The sequence below is a fragment of the Diospyros lotus genome, chromosome 11, assembly GCF_014633365.1.
Source record: "Diospyros lotus cultivar Yz01 chromosome 11, ASM1463336v1, whole genome shotgun sequence".
Taxonomy (NCBI): Eukaryota; Viridiplantae; Streptophyta; class Magnoliopsida; order Ericales; family Ebenaceae; genus Diospyros; species Diospyros lotus.
In genome coordinates, this window is record NC_068348.1 from 636,294 (window position 1) to 653,194 (window position 16,901).

The window sequence follows — 16,901 nt, forward strand, 5'->3', positions numbered from 1 at the left end:
TCGTTGTCGCCCCTTCATCCCTTCTCTCTCAAGAGACCGAGAGTGAGTGATTTCGAAACCCTAACCCTAACTTGTTTCAGATTTAGTTTGCTCATTTGTTAATTTGTTTCTGATTCAAGTTTGTTCATGTCTTTCAACAGTGATGTGCTTATAGCATTATATCTTGGCATTGGGGACTGCTGTGATGATCCCTACATTTCTTGTTCCCTTGATGAGTGGAATTGATGTCAATCGGTTATTCCTCCTCTAAATCCTCTTGGTGTAGAATTTGTGTTTTTATATCATTCTCCAAACACCAGTTTTGGTTCATTTTCTGTCACTCAATCTTCGATGTCACACATTGTTGTTTTCGTATTTGGAATAGAGGTAATAAAGTCTTATTCTGAATGAATGTTAATTACTTGGCTACTGGTAATCAAGGTTGAATGAATGAATGTTAATTATTTGTCATTCGATTTCAATTAGGTCGGTTTTTGTGTAGGTTCAGTTTGATTTTTTGGGTAGGCTTTCGGTTCGGTTAGCTCAAATTCATAATTGGTTAGTTCGGTTTTAGTTAATTCGGTTAGTGTAGATTTTCGGTTCGATTCGGTTATAACCGAATGCACACCCCTAGACTCGACTAGGCTAGGGTTTGAGAAAAAACGAAATGCCTCCCCAGCTTTGTATAGCCTGATCTATTTGGGTTAGGCCCAAATCTAAGGATTGGGTTGATATGTGTGGTGGTATTTTTAAGAAAAATGCTATTTATACAGAAACATCCTTACATAATACTTTACATGGATGATATATTGCAATATATTTTGTCTATTCCCTTCTCCCTTTCTCCCTTGTCTCTCCCTTCTTCCCTCGCCCCTGCAACCGACCACTCGCCATCATTCTTCGCCTTAGTCGCCGCCTTGCCTCAGTCGCCTCGCCTCGCCGCTGCAACCTCTGTTGCCTCGCCCCGTCGCTTCTATCGCCTCTACCGCCTTGCCACCTTGCCGCTACCGTCATCTTGCCGCTGGGGCCAATGGTGTGAGAAGGAGAGCGAGAGCAAGACATAGAGAAAGAGATATGGCATTGGGCATTTGGATCATTTATTATAGAGGTAAAATGAGTATTTTCATTGCCCTGTAAATGTTTCTGTAACACACCTTCTGTTCAAATAGCATGACTTTATTTTTAATATAGAACACTCTACATTCAAAAAATAAATATAATAATAATAAAATAAATTAAGTTGTGTTTACGTATAATTATAAAATTAGACGTAGTTTTCTTGTAAATAAATAATAGTGATATTTGGGTTATATTTTTTATAAATATTGTTAGTATTAATTTTTTATTTATTTTAAAATAATTTTATTTTAAATATATTATAGATTTTGTTAGGTTTGTAAATTAGTGTGAAATATTTTCTGTTGTTTGATATTTTTTTATATAATATATATTTTTAAAATTTTAGTATTGTGGTTAGATGATCTATTTGTTTTTTTTTTTTAAGATTTGAATTGAATTTGTGAAAATAAATAATATACTTTCAATTGGAAAAGGGTTTTAATAAACATAAAATAATGTGTGTGTGTGTGTTTTTTAATTAATTTTTAGCATAATACCATTATTGTTTTAGTTATGCACCATTCAATGTTTTCATAGTAAGTGGATGTGTATAATTGAGGTGTGATTGTTGATATGTTTTTTGTTGATAAATATTGAAATTTAAAGGTTTATTATGTTTGAATGGTGATAAATTGAAAATATTATAAATTATGTTTGAATAGTAAGAAATTGAGAATATCATAAATAATAAGAAATACCACATATTTTTATTATTCGCTATAAGCACTTGGGCTATTACAAAATGCATAAATAAGATACGAAGTCTGATATTATAAATAATTGCTAATTGAATTAAAATTTTTAATTTTAAGTATGAATTATAAAAGAGATGCAAATTTTATTAATACGTAGTATATGAATATAATCGTCACATGTCTATACATTTAGACTTGTGTAAAAAATATAATTATTATAATATATACAATTTCAAATTTTAAATGACATAATTAAGAGTAAAATTATTTTAAAATTAAACCTAGACGGAGGCATAGCATAAAGTCAAATCATAATTAAAGTAATTTGTAATTATTATTTTTAAATATTAATGACTTTGATTGTCTTTTTCTGTTTTTATAAATTTACTAACGTAATATATAGGGGTGAATATTCGGTCTATTTAATTATCGATCGCAAAAAATGTTTAAATTAAACAGATCGAATCTTTTAAAAAATTGAACCGAACTAACCAAATAGTTGCTCCAAAAAAAAAAATGATTGATTAATCGAAAAAATTAAAAATTAAAACTGCAAGTTTATAAGAATTATAAATTCATATTTGCTTGAAACTGAAGCCAAGCATAGATGAAAATGACGATTTGCTTATAAGAGTTCATTGGCATTGAGTCGTAGATGTGTGCTTGAATTGGTCAATGGTAGTGAAATACAAAGCATAAGGATGAAGAATAGAAGAAGACGGGAACAATGTTGATAGGCATTGCAACGAGTCATGGGGTGCGTGGGATGAGTTAAGGCAAAAAAGATAAAAACAAAATGAAAATTGAATAAAACATTGGCAAAGTCTAATGGCGAGACATACAATGTCGTGATGGTCAGTCAGTCAAAAGTCAAATAAAAAGAAATAGGAAGAGTTAAGATCGATTGAAGAACAAATAGGAAAGTTTAAGATGAAAGACTCATCATTATCTTCACTTGAATAACTTATTTTTATGTGAAATATATCATTCTCTAATTCTTAATGTGGTAAAAAATGACATTATTTTTAATATTTCGGTGAATATGGTTATTTTAGTTTTTTTTAATAAGAAAACTAAATTGAATCGATATAATCGAAAAAATCAAAATTAAAATCAAATTGAATCATTTTACAAATTGAACCGGACTAAACTACCAATTTTGGCTAATTCAATTTGTTTATTTCTATTTATCCAAAATTTTGCTCACATCTAATGATATATGTATTTTATCAAATTTTTATAATTATTTATTTTAAAAAATAGTTTGCTTTTGTATTATTAAAAAAAAAAAATTTAATCGGGGAAAAAAGAAACTAAATCTAATACTCAGTCGTTTATGTGTTTTGCAGACGAAACAGTTTGTTCTTTTCAAAATTGCAGATCCGTCTTGGGCTTCAAATCCATCTTTACTGTTGAAGCTTCGTCTTCGTCATTATCTGTCTGCAATTCGCCAATTGAGCAGCTGAAGCAAGCCCTAATACTGTCACAGCCAAATGTCTGCAAACGCTGCAGACTCCGAACCCACGAACGGAGCAACCGAGCCGCAAGCAGAAGTAAGGGACGATGTGGATCTGAAATTTTATGACGCAATCCAATCAAATGAAGAACCAGAGGCCACTGACGTCGATTCCAAGCTGGACGAGCCAAAAGACCGATCCGTGGCTGATCCCGATGCGGAGCCCGAGGGGCCAACCTACCAGCCGATCCAATCGAATGGCGCGCCCGTGCATGATGCGGAATCCTCCCAGATTGACGAATCGGAAAACCAACAGACGCTATCTAACGGCTCCGAGAATAAGCGGCCGGAGCTTAAGAAGGACGAGGGAAGCCGCACCTTCACGATGAGAGAATTGTTGAATGAATTGAAGAATGGCGAGGCCAACGATGACTCCGAAGCAGAGAAGCAAGAAGCGAGCTCTCCGTATGGGTTAGTCTTCGTGTTTAATTTGAAACAATGCCAAAATCTTGTGCTCTTTTTTATCAACAAATCCCAGCTCCGACGCTGGGGATAGTTTTTTTCTTTAAATGATCAGAGTAACTGAACATAGTTTAACTAAGATGACTCTGATGATCAATTCGTTAAAGGGGATTCTCGAAATTGCCTTGTGATCGCTACTTTTACGAGTAATGTTACTGTTTGGGTGTTCCCATTATCAACAACAGAAAAGTGGAGGTCCTAACAGAGGTAGGACAGATTTGTTTCATGGTCTTTGCTCTAGTAGAATCCTCCATGCAAGGATTTTTAATAACATTATCGTCTATACCATTCAATCTGAAGATCTCAAATAAATTCAGAAAATTGAAATCTGAGAACACGTTGAATTGTAAACTGTACTTGGTGAATCAGTTATACAACATCCAAGAATCCAAACGCAGCCTTACTTTCAAACCAAATTAGTCATTTTATCATTGCTCTTAATCGTGCATGATTAAAACAAAGCCAGAACTGGTATAATTAGGGATGTAAATGTGTCCCAATTAACCCCATTTAAAGTTAAAACAAGTATAAAAATGTTGATGTAGGCATAAAGGTTATTTGTAAATTGTATTTCAGTTGGATGTAAATGCGGTTAATTGGGGGGATGTAAAATAGCTTGATCTAGAGGCTAAAGGTACAAGTTTAAGTGAAGTGCTTGGTACCTAGCAGTCTTGAAGGCACGAAGGTACCATGTCTAACCAGGCATTGGAGGAAACTAATTTTGCTTTTTCTAAAAATTTTAGCACTGCTGTAATGAAAATTGTAACTGACTTGCACCACATGCAGGAAGGGACCACTTCCCATTAGACTGGTCTTATCCCAAAAGGTTATGCTTGTTTAGGCACCGAGAACATTTCAAATTCTGTTCGCGTACCTGATTAGTCTTATGAGGACATGTGTTTTGCGCTGAATAGCACATGCCCGAATCTACATGTTGGCTGTACCTTACTTTGCCTATAAAAAGAAGTTGCAACCTTCTGTGAACAAAAGAAGACTTGCACAATTTTTGCTATAAAAAGACCCCAAAAGATACCTTCTCCTCCCTTTCTCCTATGACTGTCTTAGTTTTCTCTGCATTTATTCTTCAAGAGGCTCTAACAACTGGTTCTAGCAACAACCTTTGCTCCCTAACACTAGTCTTTTCTTACAATGATTGATCAGTTGTAGAATCCTTCTGAACACCTATTATGGTCCACTGCAAGGTAGGGGACTTGTCCGATATAAGAAATTTAGGCTCTTGGTATGGGGTTTATAACCTCTTGGACACCTTCCCCTTGATAGCTAGCTTTTGGGGGTGAGTTCTACCCAAAGGGTTGTAACAGTGGTATCAGAGCCGGCCCCATGGCTCTTAGCGCAATCGAGCAGCAATGGAGGTGACGTTGGCATTGCAGTGTTCGTCCGGGACTAGCTGGGCTAGTGCATAGCCTGCTATCATGGGCGTCGGGCTGCGGAGTGTGGTGGTATGTTATGGTCTACTGTAAGGTATGCGACTTGTCCCATACCAGAAGTTTAGACTCTTGGCGTGGGGTTTATAACCTCTTGGGCACCCTCTCCTAGACAACTAGCTTATGGGGGTGAGTTTTACCCAAAGGGTTGTAACAACACCATTAGTCCACACCCCACCAGCCTACAAAACAATTCTATTCATTTTTAATTTCTTTTAATGCTAGCGTAGGCTATTATATCACTGATTTTATAGTCAGTGATAGAGTGTCAGTTTGTGCTGTTCTAGGAAGTGGTGATAGTCACTGAAACAAGTGAAAGCTAGAACCTTTGGAGAAGGGAAGAGGGAGGACCAAGGTAGCCAAGAGAGAGGGAGCAAATTGTATTGGATGCTCATGTTTTCTAGCAAATTCTTGTTGTTAGCTAAAATTGGGTACTCCTCTTTATATAGGTAGAGGGGAGTGTGGCCAGCAACTAGATAAGGCTGAGATTATCTGAGTAGGGACATCTGGCCTTATTTGATTAGTTGTGTGGATTATTAAAAATCAAGTCTATTCTGGTGCCTAGTCAGGTATAGCCTTTTCTGATAGGTCTAGGTGTATGGGAACTAAGGTTCCTCCCATGTGGAAAGAGAGAGATGGCTGCAAGACAACCATAACGCCAAGTTTGAGGGAAAAAAAAACTCTAATTTGTATTTTAGTGCCTCTTTCTTCATGGCTGGTTGCTTGTGAATCCTGTCTGGCTGCTAAGATAAGGACATAGTTCTTAGCAATACCCTTAATTTGAGTTTCCAAAGCTCAAGTCCAAATAACGATCCGAATTGAAAGAGAACGACCTTTTTGTTTTACTTTGGACCAAGCTACTTAAGTTGAAGCAACTGAGAGGGGCTGTTGAAGAGGTAATCTAGCTGATGGGAACACCGGAGAGATGCTGAGGGGATGTTGTTTCAAGGAGATGCCAGAAAAAAAATCATTTTAAGGAGATATTCTGAGGCAATGTACCAAAAGGATCTAGGCTGTAGCTTTGAAGAGCTGAGGAGGTTGGCTTTAGTACAAATGGATGCATTGTCTGCACAGCCTTTGATTGAGGCAATCCCTCTCGAAGAGCGGCTCAAGAAAGGAGTATAATTCTATTGCATATCACCTTATTAAGCTGATTCATGATGTTTAGGTCAAGCTTTGAGATAAGCTGGAGTATTATGTGGAGATCCATTTGCTTGACACGTGGTTGGATATGATAAGTGCATCAACACATAGTATATAGTTCCAAATCACGATCATAAATTATCAAATATATGAAATAGATTACATTGAGTGGCTTTAAGTTCCCCTACCAAAGTGATGTCATAATGCTGATCTTATCCTAACCTATTTTTTTGCACAATGGAACACCCACCAAACTCGTCCGATCAGTTTCCTTAGTGTCCAGTTTGAAAGAATATAGCAACCAAGCCATAAATTACAGTTTGTGTATCCTAAACCATTTTTAATATTGAAACCAAAACATACTATAAAAGTATGGTTTAGTTTGATTCAAACCCCATTTTGGACAATGTAAGAATTATATTAATAAAAGAAGCAAAAAGAAAAAGCTATTCAAAAATTTTATGAGAAGTTAAAACAAAAACTATTTTTATAAAAATTTCTATACAAACTTTTAAGCAAAAAAATGGTTAAAAGTTTTATCATTAAAATGTTTTTGTTTTTGGGTGATATATTTTTTAGGTAAAATACATAGTATTTTATATAATATATACTAAACAACAAATATTATATTATATACAGAACGGTTTACAACAGTTTGCGAGTTTGGTTTTTGTTTCTTATGACACAAACCAAAACTAAACGTAAATTGTTTCTCTCAAAATTTTCAAACCAAACCAATTTTTTTAAAAAAACTTAAATAGAACTAAACCAAACCAAACCCAATTAATTTGTTCGATTTAGTTTAATGGTTTGGACCAGACTATGCACACCCTCAATTTTCTGTAGCTTACAGCACGTGTAGCCTACAGAAACTATTACTGAAAGCAGATGCTCAGCTTTTACTATAATTTTACTTCATTTGGCTTTGCCATATCTTCGTAGTTTTCTTCAACTGACATTTCTGCTTTCATTTCTGGAAAATGTGTGTGCAATAAATGTACTGGTGTTTGCATTTGTATGCTTCATTTCATTGATAGTTCAAGTAGCAATATAGTGTTATCCTATATTTATGTTTTTATTACTACAAAAAATAAATGCCTATCCATTTCATGTGTTTGAACTGTTCCAGTCAAGAAAGCACCATGCAACAAGAGCAGCAGCATATAGACCAGAACAATGCTGCCATGGACTTGATGAATAGTGTCACAGGTGCTGATGAGGAGGGTCGCTCTCGCCAACGGATTCTTACATTTGCTGCCCGGAGGTAGTCATTGATTATGTTGTTTCTGTATCAGCTTGTCAGGCATAACTTTTACCCCTCTTTCTTTTCAATGTTTTTCTGCATGACGTACAGCATACTAAATTACCGTATAGAATTATATATTAAAAATTTGAGTTCTATTGAAAAGCAAAGCATATTGAACCTTCCATAGCCAAGTATTACTCTTACAACTTTGGGCAGTTGATCATGGTTGAAGCTTACAGTTCATTCTTGATTCCTTATCTGCCATTTGTCTTTACTTTGCAAGTGAGTGACAATCTATTTTTTTCTTCTCGCTTGAACTTGGAACAAATAATGTTCTTCTCTTATTTTTCTTTTCAGTTTCTATATCTACTATATTGGTATTTATTTTATTTTTCAAATAATAGTTTAATATTAAACTATTGTGAAATAATCAATTAATGTAAAATGTCTACGTGAAATATCTGGAATTCTAAAGCTGATGCTTAATGTCACATGACGATGAATATTGTTCCTATTACTCTACAGATATGCAAGTGTATTAGAGAGAAACCCAGAAGATTATGATGCACTATACAATTGGGCGCTGGTCCTTCAGGTATAACATCATGATCTTGATATTGTTTTGAGACAATATTTTATATTTCAGATTGTTAGGCTGTGCTTGGGATTAGTTTAAGTCACAAAATTTTGTTTTTGTTGGTCCTACTTATCCAAGAAAAAGCTTTTGGAAGATTTAACTCATTATTTAGATTTTTAATGTATTATTGATGTATAACTTATTACTCTTTCCTAACTTTTTTAATTTGTAGCTTAACATTATAGCTTTTCTTTCTTTTGTTGGAACAAATGTTGTGCTTGTTCTAGGCATGGTTTTTTCACTTCCAAAGTGCAATTAACCTGTCACACAGAATTCAACTTGCATAAAAATCATTCTTATGCAGGAAAGTGCGGATAATGTTAGTCCTGATTCTAGTTCACCTTCTAAAGATGCTTTGCTTGAAGAAGCATGCAAAAAGTATGATGAGGCTACCCATCTTTGCCCTACACTTCATGATGTATGTATTCAGATCTCTTATTTTTATTATCTTGTTGAATGCTTAAACAAATCTTAAAAAGTTCACAACAAGGACATTACCCTAGAGTGCCTTCCAGATAACAAATTGAAGAAAAGGCTGGCTGTTAACCCTTTTCTTCCCCTCCCCAAATGTTTTTGGAACATTAAGTTGTTTGGAAAATTAAAAGAGGGTCCTACTGTTCAATTTTATGTTTGTCTCATGTGTACATTCCTTCTGCCCCAAATTTCTCTGAACTAGCTGAGATTCATTTCCCAAAAGAGAAATAAGGGTCCATTTGGCACCAACTTTTTAAGCTATTGTTTTACTGTTATGCTTAAAAAAGGCTGAAGCATTTGGAAGCTATTTCTTTTCTTTTTCTTAAAAAGGGCATGACTTTTTTCCCAAAAAGGGAAAAAGCACAAACAACAGATGTATAAAAAATGATGACTTTTATCTTCTATCTTTTTTCTGCTATTCTTTTTCTTTTGTCTTTTGAAAAAAAGAGCTGGTGCAAAACAGAGAGAGACCCAAATTGCTTGTCTAGCTAGTAGGTCCAACATTTTTTTGGAGGGAAAAACAATGGAATTCCAACTTGACTAGAAACTGAATATTCTTTATATCATTGGGAAATTTGATGACTGTTCTTCCAATTGTTTGCGAGAAGTCCCAAAATTTATATTTAACTTATCAAAGGGTGCCCCCGGTGCATGAAGCTCCCCACCTCCCCACTTTGTGAGGTTCAACGAGAGTTATTTTTGTATGTTGTCTTGGTCTTCCTTTTCTGCAAAGAGGTTGCTTTCACAACTCTAACCTAGAGGAATCTTATACTTATTGTTGCTATCAAGGCTCGCCCTCTTATATATAACTTATCAAAGTGGAGAACATTAGGAGAGTATGACATTTGACTAAAGAGACCTGCAAAAGGAAAGATAACCAACCTAAAATGAGGAGAAAGTATACATGTGGGTAAGGACAAGAATTTGTTTCGGGGGAAGGAGAAACATGGACCTGCATGCTCAGATCATCCTGGTAGAAGGTCACTTCATACCTTCTACTTTTGAAATATAGAGACTTTGTGCCCATCATACTTCACATGAATTGTTTTTCATAACGTTGTTTCACTTCTAACTAAATGAATCTGCCTGAATTTATATGTCTGCACTTTGTTGTCATTAAATGGCAGGCTTATTATAATTGGGCCATTGCAATCTCTGATCGGGCAAAAATTCGTGGCCGTACAAAGGAGGCTGAAGAACTATGGGAGCAGGTTTCACCTTTTACTTGTTTAATTTATTCATACTATGTGTGTTTTTATATATAGAAATCTCTGCTGATTTTCATTGTGACTGCATACTCCCTCCAGCCCACTTTTCTTCATCTTCTTGTCTATGAGAACATTAGGAATTGTGAGATACATTAGGAAGTGAGAAAATCAAAAGAAAAAAAAATAAGGAAAAAAGAAAGGCAGAATAAGAGAATATATGGAGAGTGCCAAATCAGAGCTATTAATAGTTGTTTTAGAGTGTGAATCTGTATGTTCAGTTATTTGATAACTTGTGATGCATTAGTTTAAGTGTGACATGCTGTCTATGACTGTGCTGACAGCAGTTTCACATTTGAAACCTCTGACATTACTTGAGCTCCTGAAAATTTGACATACGTAAGTTTAAAAACAGCTGTCAACAGAAAATTTGAGAGACATGGCCTTCATCAGATCAGCCTACTTGTATCTTCCTGGATATAGAATTTTATCTGCAACATCAGAACAATTCTTTATGAAACAATATGCTACTTCATAATATAAATTGCAATCAGGAAGTTCATGAGGTCATTAAGTGCTAATTGCACCTGATGAAAATTTGCTTCCTCTTATGTTGTTCGACTCTGTTAATGATATTCTCGATCAAGAGTAACACCTATTCTATCATTGATTAATCATCATTCCAGATGGCTAAATTGTTTCTCGTTCTTCGAATTTGCAGGCAACCAAAAACTATGAGAAAGCAGTTCAACTTAATTGGAACAGTCCCCAGGTGAGTCTTTAAGAAATCTTTCCTTTTTCCGCCTTTGACATTTGAGCATGAATATTGGTGTATCTTCTGTCAAGGCTCCTGGTTATTTGCTTGAAAATTTATGTTCTACTTCTTGGTCATAAATTCATGGTCAATGTTTTTCCAGGCACTTAACAACTGGGGACTGGCTCTGCAGGTACTTTCAGTCGAAATGAGTTTCCTGAGAAATTTGTATTTCATTAAGAATTTTTATTTTATTTTATTCTAAGAGCAGTTGCACAAAGGTTTATTTTGCAAATTTGTGGCATTACTGGACCTTTTATTTAGTCTGTAAATGTGCATATCAGGAACTCAGTGCAATTGTTCCAGCACGAGAAAAGCAAACTATTGTTGAAACCGCAATTAGTAAGGTACAAAAATAATTAGGTATATCAAATTGCTTGGATGGATGAAAGAAATAGGTTACTGTACAAGCCTATATGTTTAATGAATGTAATTATGCGTTCTATGCTTTTGATTCCTTCTATTTGTGTTATATTGCAGTTTCGGGCAGCAATACGGTTGCAATTTGATTTTCATAGGGCAATCTACAACCTGGGGACTGTTCTGGTAGCTATACCTTTTTAACTACCATAGTACTAACTTGCCAGTTGCATGTTGCTTTGGAGTGTCTACTTCATCAGAAATTCTGAAATAAGAAATTGATACTATAATACTGTCCAATCTTTGCAGTATGGATTAGCAGAGGACATTTCAAGAACTGGAGCATCAGCCAAAACTGTTTCCCCAACCGAATTGTATAGCCAATCTGCAATCTACATTGCTGTGGCGCATGCACTGAAACCAACTTACTCAGTAAGTGTCTCATATTGTTTTGATCAATTGCTTTTAGAAGATATTGTCATAGAATTTTAGTTTCTAATTTTGTTTTTTGGGTATATCTCACAGACTCCCCTTTGATGCTAGATTAAGAATATTGAATTTCCTATACAATATGGTGTATGTGGTTTGTCCCTTTTATCTGGGTATGCCTGGTTTTGTCCGATCATAGTAATTCTAACTATTCTTGATCTTCTAGCCACCCCCCCCCCCCCTCCCCTCCAGGCGCCCCCTGCATCCAATTCCCTACTCTCCTAAAATGAGAAAAGAAAAGAAGCAAAAAGAGAAATAGTCCAATGATTTTGAAAGAAAGAAAAAGAAAAATGAAAAAATTGTGTCTTTATTGTTTATGTACTCAAAGCATATTTCAATTGTCTATTTCAGCTGAACTAGACACCCTTTCTCTTGTGATGTTTGTTGTTTACAGGTTTATACTAGTGCCTTGAAGCTCGTGCGCTCCATGGTAAATGTTATTATGCTCAGCAAATTATTTGGTTACATTCTGTGAAGTCCGTCCATCTACTGTCTGTCAGATCTCATGGCTCATGGTTATTAAGATAGCGTAATTAATAATTTGTTGCTCATTTGTTTAATTGCTCTTTTTCTCAAAGGATTTTATTTCTTGTCAGAGGAAGTAAGGATGTTATTAAATCTTGAACTGGAACCAACTTCTTATTATGGTTATTGTGCATCTTTCTTCCATCTGAGTAGGGAGGTCTCTCTTGCTTCCCTAGGCCAAGGGATTGATTCTTAAACTTGAAACCCGCTTATGGGAAGTAAATCCTGATTGTGGTTAGCTGAGTGGGCCTACCACTGTGCATGTTGGTGGGGCTAGGGTGATGGGCTCACCCTCCCAGCGGTAGAAGGCCGTTATGGTCATGCCTCCTGTCGGCAGGGGGGGATGGGATTTGCTACACTGGTCACCCCACCCCTGCCTTTTACCTAACAAAATGTGCTATTCAATGTATTGGAGATTGGATGTTTGGCAGTCAACCATGCTTCACCCCCTCACGTGTTCTTTCTTCTGTTATTTATAAACTGTTGTTCAGTTTTAACATAAAAAAACACATAAAATCTTGATCCTGGATACATCTTTTACATGTTTGTCTTATTTATTTATGGTTTAATGGGAAAAATTTCTGGTTCTAATGGGACTTATTCATTGACAGCTGCCTTTACCCTATCTAAAGGTTGGATATCTTACCGCACCGCCAGCAGGAGCTCAAGTTGCCCCTCACAGTGATTGGAAACGTACTCAATTTGTTCTGAATCATGAGGGGCTTCAACAGGTAGAAGTTCAATCTACTAGTAATACTACTATTCCTAAGGCGTTCATATATTCTCTGCATTCTCTGTTCTGATGTTGAAAGTGTACATGATTTCTGTAAAATGTTTGATTTTGTGGTGCAAGATTGACTTCTCATGAGAACCTTAGAACTGAAATGATATTATAATCTCATGCTTGTTAAGACATTTTGGTTCCTGTTGATAAATAATAGACCTGATATTCTGGTATTAATTATAGTCTTGATGCTTCTGATTCAATTTTCTTTGATCCCCTAATGTCTATGAAATTCTCCTAATTGTTACAATTCCACAGTAGAATGAATAATTTTTCTGTACTCAGAATAATGTTTTGATGCTTTGGTTTGTAATTGTTTAACCTGTCTTGTAACCTACATGTGGATTTAATTTTGTAGTAAAAACTTAGGCGGTGTTTTCTTTGTATTTCAGTTTTCAGTTTTGAATTTATTTTCAGTTTTGTATTTTGAGTGTATGTTTTGAGATTGCGGAAAACGTGTTCTTTTTGTCATTCCCAAAAATTGTTTCTCAAAACAAAAAACTAGCAAACACGTTTACTTTGAAAAAATATTTTATCATATTTTATTCAATGAATTTGATTCAAAATAAATTGTAAACATTTATTAGTAAATTGTAAATTTGATTCAAAGGCTTTAAAATGTAATACAAGAGATAACTGATAATCCAACCGTATGTATATAATGCATTGAAATTGCAAAGTGCTTATAAACCTGTCATTGAAAAGGAAAATTAATGGAGAAAAGCCATATTACATATTCAGTTCAGTATTTAAACCAAACCAAACAAAAAAACTTGCATACATATTCTGATTCCCCTTCATTGCTATTGCACAAGATTATTACAACCACATCAAGCTTATAAACCATCAAATTAAACTCTAATTCCAAAATTGAAACCAAACCCCAAATCTAAAACCCTGAAGATTAGGAGTCGCAGGAGGAAGAAATCGCAGAAGAAAGAAACAACCGGCGAAGGCGAGGCGAGGTCGTGATTCTAACGGCGATGGTGGCTAGAGGCGGCAGATCTGGGTTGTCGGTTGATGGCGATAGTTCGGCGGATCTGGGTTTTTGGTCGCGATGCTTGACCGTTTGGTTATCGAACGACGGGGGGTTGTCAACGGCGATGGTGGGCGTGGGCGACAATTGAGCCTTGAAGATAAGAGAAGAGAGAAAGAAGATAAGAGGAGAGAAGAAAGAAGAGAGAAGGAAGAGTTGAACTTGGATTCTAGTCTTCGGGAGGATGGAGAGTGTTTTTCGCATTTTGGATTCAAAGAGTGTGTTTTGGTTGAAAATAACTAAAACGTGATTTTAATGTTTTGAGTTTTGTGTACAATTTTTTTTTTTTTTTTGTGTTTAGGAAAATGCATTTTTAAAAATGGGTAAGTAAACATATTTTGAGTATTTTGAAAAATTGAAAATGGAAAATGGAAAATGACCTGAAAATAGTAAAGAGAACGAGGCCTTAGCAACTTTAAGATATCACAACAAACCAATCTTATAGTCCCCTACCCCCCCACTCCCAAAAAAAAAAATAAAAAATCAAGCATGGCATGTTAAGCTTTTTCTTGGACTTAATTTTTGTTGGGTCTTGGATCTGACAGAGAGGTTCTTCCGTAATTGAGGAAGAACTAAGACTGGGCGGGAAGAGAGAATTCAAGAAAGAGAGGGAAGAAAATAGAAAGAGAATGAGAGAGAACGAGATTGAGAGAATTTGGAGGGAAAGGAACTGTGGAATAATTCTCACATGATCCCCATCCTCGTTTGTATTTTCTTATTTATAGGAGAGTTAGTTACAGTTTCTAGAGAAATCAGATCAGCTCGGGTGGCCATGTGCATTTGGCTCTAATCCCCTACAACACAGCCTCTAGTTACAATCATATAACCCCCCTTCCAATCATATCTACCCAATTACAAGAAAACCCTCAGGCTGTGACAATTTTGTGTATGATCAATAGTAAGCCTACTCTTATTTGGTATGGGACTCTACAATAAGCCCATTCTTATATTAGAAAGCAAGTCTAAAATAAGTTAGTTTGCATTATAAATATTTGGCGAAATGTGCATGATGCATGCTTAGTTTGGAAACAGAATTATCGCAATTTCTTAGAAGAAAACTTGGAAAAGGTACCATTTCTTGTACAGCACACAATTACCTATCCTTGAACTTGCTTTCTCTTCTAATACTTTCCTTCTAATGCAGCTTCATCAATTTGAGGAAACACAGATTTCTAGAAACCTTTCTGGAAGATCAGGAGATACCATGAACACCAACAGACGAGCGATAAAAGTTGAAATTCCAGACATTGTCTCAGTCTCTGCATGTGCTGATCTCACCTTACCTCCTGGTGCAGGCCTCTGTGTTGATACAATTCATGGACCAGTTTTCTTTGTAAGCATCATCTTGACATTTTGACCTTGGATGTCTTCCCCACTTGCAAAAACAAAACAAAAAACGAACATTTTTTGGATGGTTTTGTAATTCTGCTTTTTGTTTGTCACATGAAATCATGGAGACATCTGTAAATCAAGTGCTCTAGAGATAGAATAGAGGGAATAACACTCCTTTGAAAATTAGACTAGGAAAATGTTTGTCGGACCAATAGTAGAGATATGCATAAACAGTTTTATGAATCTATGCTAGCTCCTGTTCCTGTGAAAGGATCATATGTAAAAGAACCGGAATAATATTCCTTATGTGAGACAGATTGCTTATGAGGCTTAGAGTTTTCCTCCTCCAATTGAATGCAAATTTCTAGGCCAGCAGCAATTATGAATCGGTTGTTTGTTGTTTGTTTTCAGTTTCATTACAAAACGTGCTTTAATTTTCGCTTTTCGGTTCTTAGAAGTTCTTGTCTAATGATGAACCTTTTGTCATTGATACTTCAGATTGCTGATTCGTGGGAATCTTTGGATGGATGGGTGGATGCGATTCGTCTAGTTTACACAATTTTTGCGCGAGGGAAGATCGATGTTCTGGCAGGTATAATAACTGCATGACATTTTCATTACCATCTCATATATAGAAAGAATTGCCTGAGGCAGTGTTATAGTGAGCACGACTCACTATGTTACAGAGACACTTAAATTTGATTTGGAAATAAGAGTTTTTATGTATATTACACAATCCAATTGGAAGCTGTAGGAAAACATCTTTCTCTGGGTTTTGTTTTTGGTTTTGCCTGCTGGTGCTGAATGTAGTTTTTGTGGGACTTTCGGACCCTGGATGGACGGGTAGTATTTATTTTGCTGTGAGCATCATTAGAGAAAGGCTTTAAGTATTAGACTCTTTGTAAACTGTCATCTAATGTTACACAATTTTCTCCATATCAAAAGTATCTCGCTTTATTCCAAGGTTTTATATGATAGGACAGTGATATTTTAGCCGACTGGCTGAGAGACAAGGGACAAACTGGATACTTTACTTAGTCCCTTGTTTCGGCAAGCTAAGTCGGTTTGTGTATCTATTTGTTCCTATATATGATTCATTGGATGTGTGGTTCGTATTATCCACATGCAAGTGAAATAAAATATTTCAAATGCAGATTTAATGGTGGTGATTGGCAATAGTAGTTGAATTTTTATTTTTAAGTAAAATTTTAATGAAAATAAGATTTGTTGTAAAATTAAATTAATTTTAAATTAGAGGTTATAAGTTTATATTTTATTAACAGGGTTAGTTTTTATTTTTTAAATAAAAATATATGATCGAGTATTTTAGAAATTCACTATATTTACAAGATTTCAGGACACCAAAATATTGATATGCTTATATAATAGAATAGATGGATAGATATTGGATTTGTTATTTTAACTCATTGATAGTGTAATAGTGAATGTCTTGGGATTATAGTCCCTTGATACGTTGTTGGATGGATAATGCAAAATCAAAATGTTAGTTGGATATTTAAATTTGACATTTTGTATGGATATATTATATTAATATAAATATATAAAATATTAATGTATTTAAAATGTTATATTGGTAAACTTATAATTTTTTTAATTAATATAATTAGACCTTTTATTCA

At 35.1% G+C, this 16,901-nt stretch overlaps 1 protein-coding gene across 1 annotated transcript; it reads left to right on the top strand.

Moving 5' to 3' along the window:
• Nucleotides 1–3,150: 3,150 nt before the first annotated feature.
• LOC127813624 (protein HLB1) lies at nt 3,151–16,253 on the top strand. The gene is made up of 14 exons (XM_052354674.1): nt 3,151–3,720; nt 7,489–7,623; nt 8,131–8,200; nt 8,547–8,660; nt 9,844–9,927; nt 10,643–10,693; nt 10,839–10,868; nt 11,020–11,082; nt 11,216–11,281; nt 11,405–11,527; nt 11,979–12,014; nt 12,721–12,840; nt 15,074–15,262; nt 15,760–16,253. The coding sequence occupies exons 1-14, from the start codon at nt 3,287–3,289 to the stop codon at nt 15,868–15,870; spliced, it is 1,626 nt and encodes a 541-aa protein (XP_052210634.1). The 5' UTR covers nt 3,151–3,286; the 3' UTR covers nt 15,871–16,253.
• The last annotated feature ends 648 nt before the right edge of the window (nt 16,254–16,901 follow it).

What these genes read in the sequence shown, in the direction of transcription:
- LOC127813624 (XM_052354674.1), top strand. Translation starts at nt 3,287, where the DNA reads ATGTCTGCAAACGCTGCAGACTCCGAACCCACGAACGGAGCAACCGAG. An exon ending in ACAACCTGGGGACTGTTCTG is followed by an intron (nt 11,282 to 11,404) that starts GTAGCTATACCT and finishes CAATCTTTGCAG; the next exon opens with TATGGATTAGCAGAGGACAT. An exon ending in TTCATGGACCAGTTTTCTTT is followed by an intron (nt 15,263 to 15,759) that starts GTAAGCATCATC and finishes TTGATACTTCAG; the next exon opens with ATTGCTGATTCGTGGGAATC.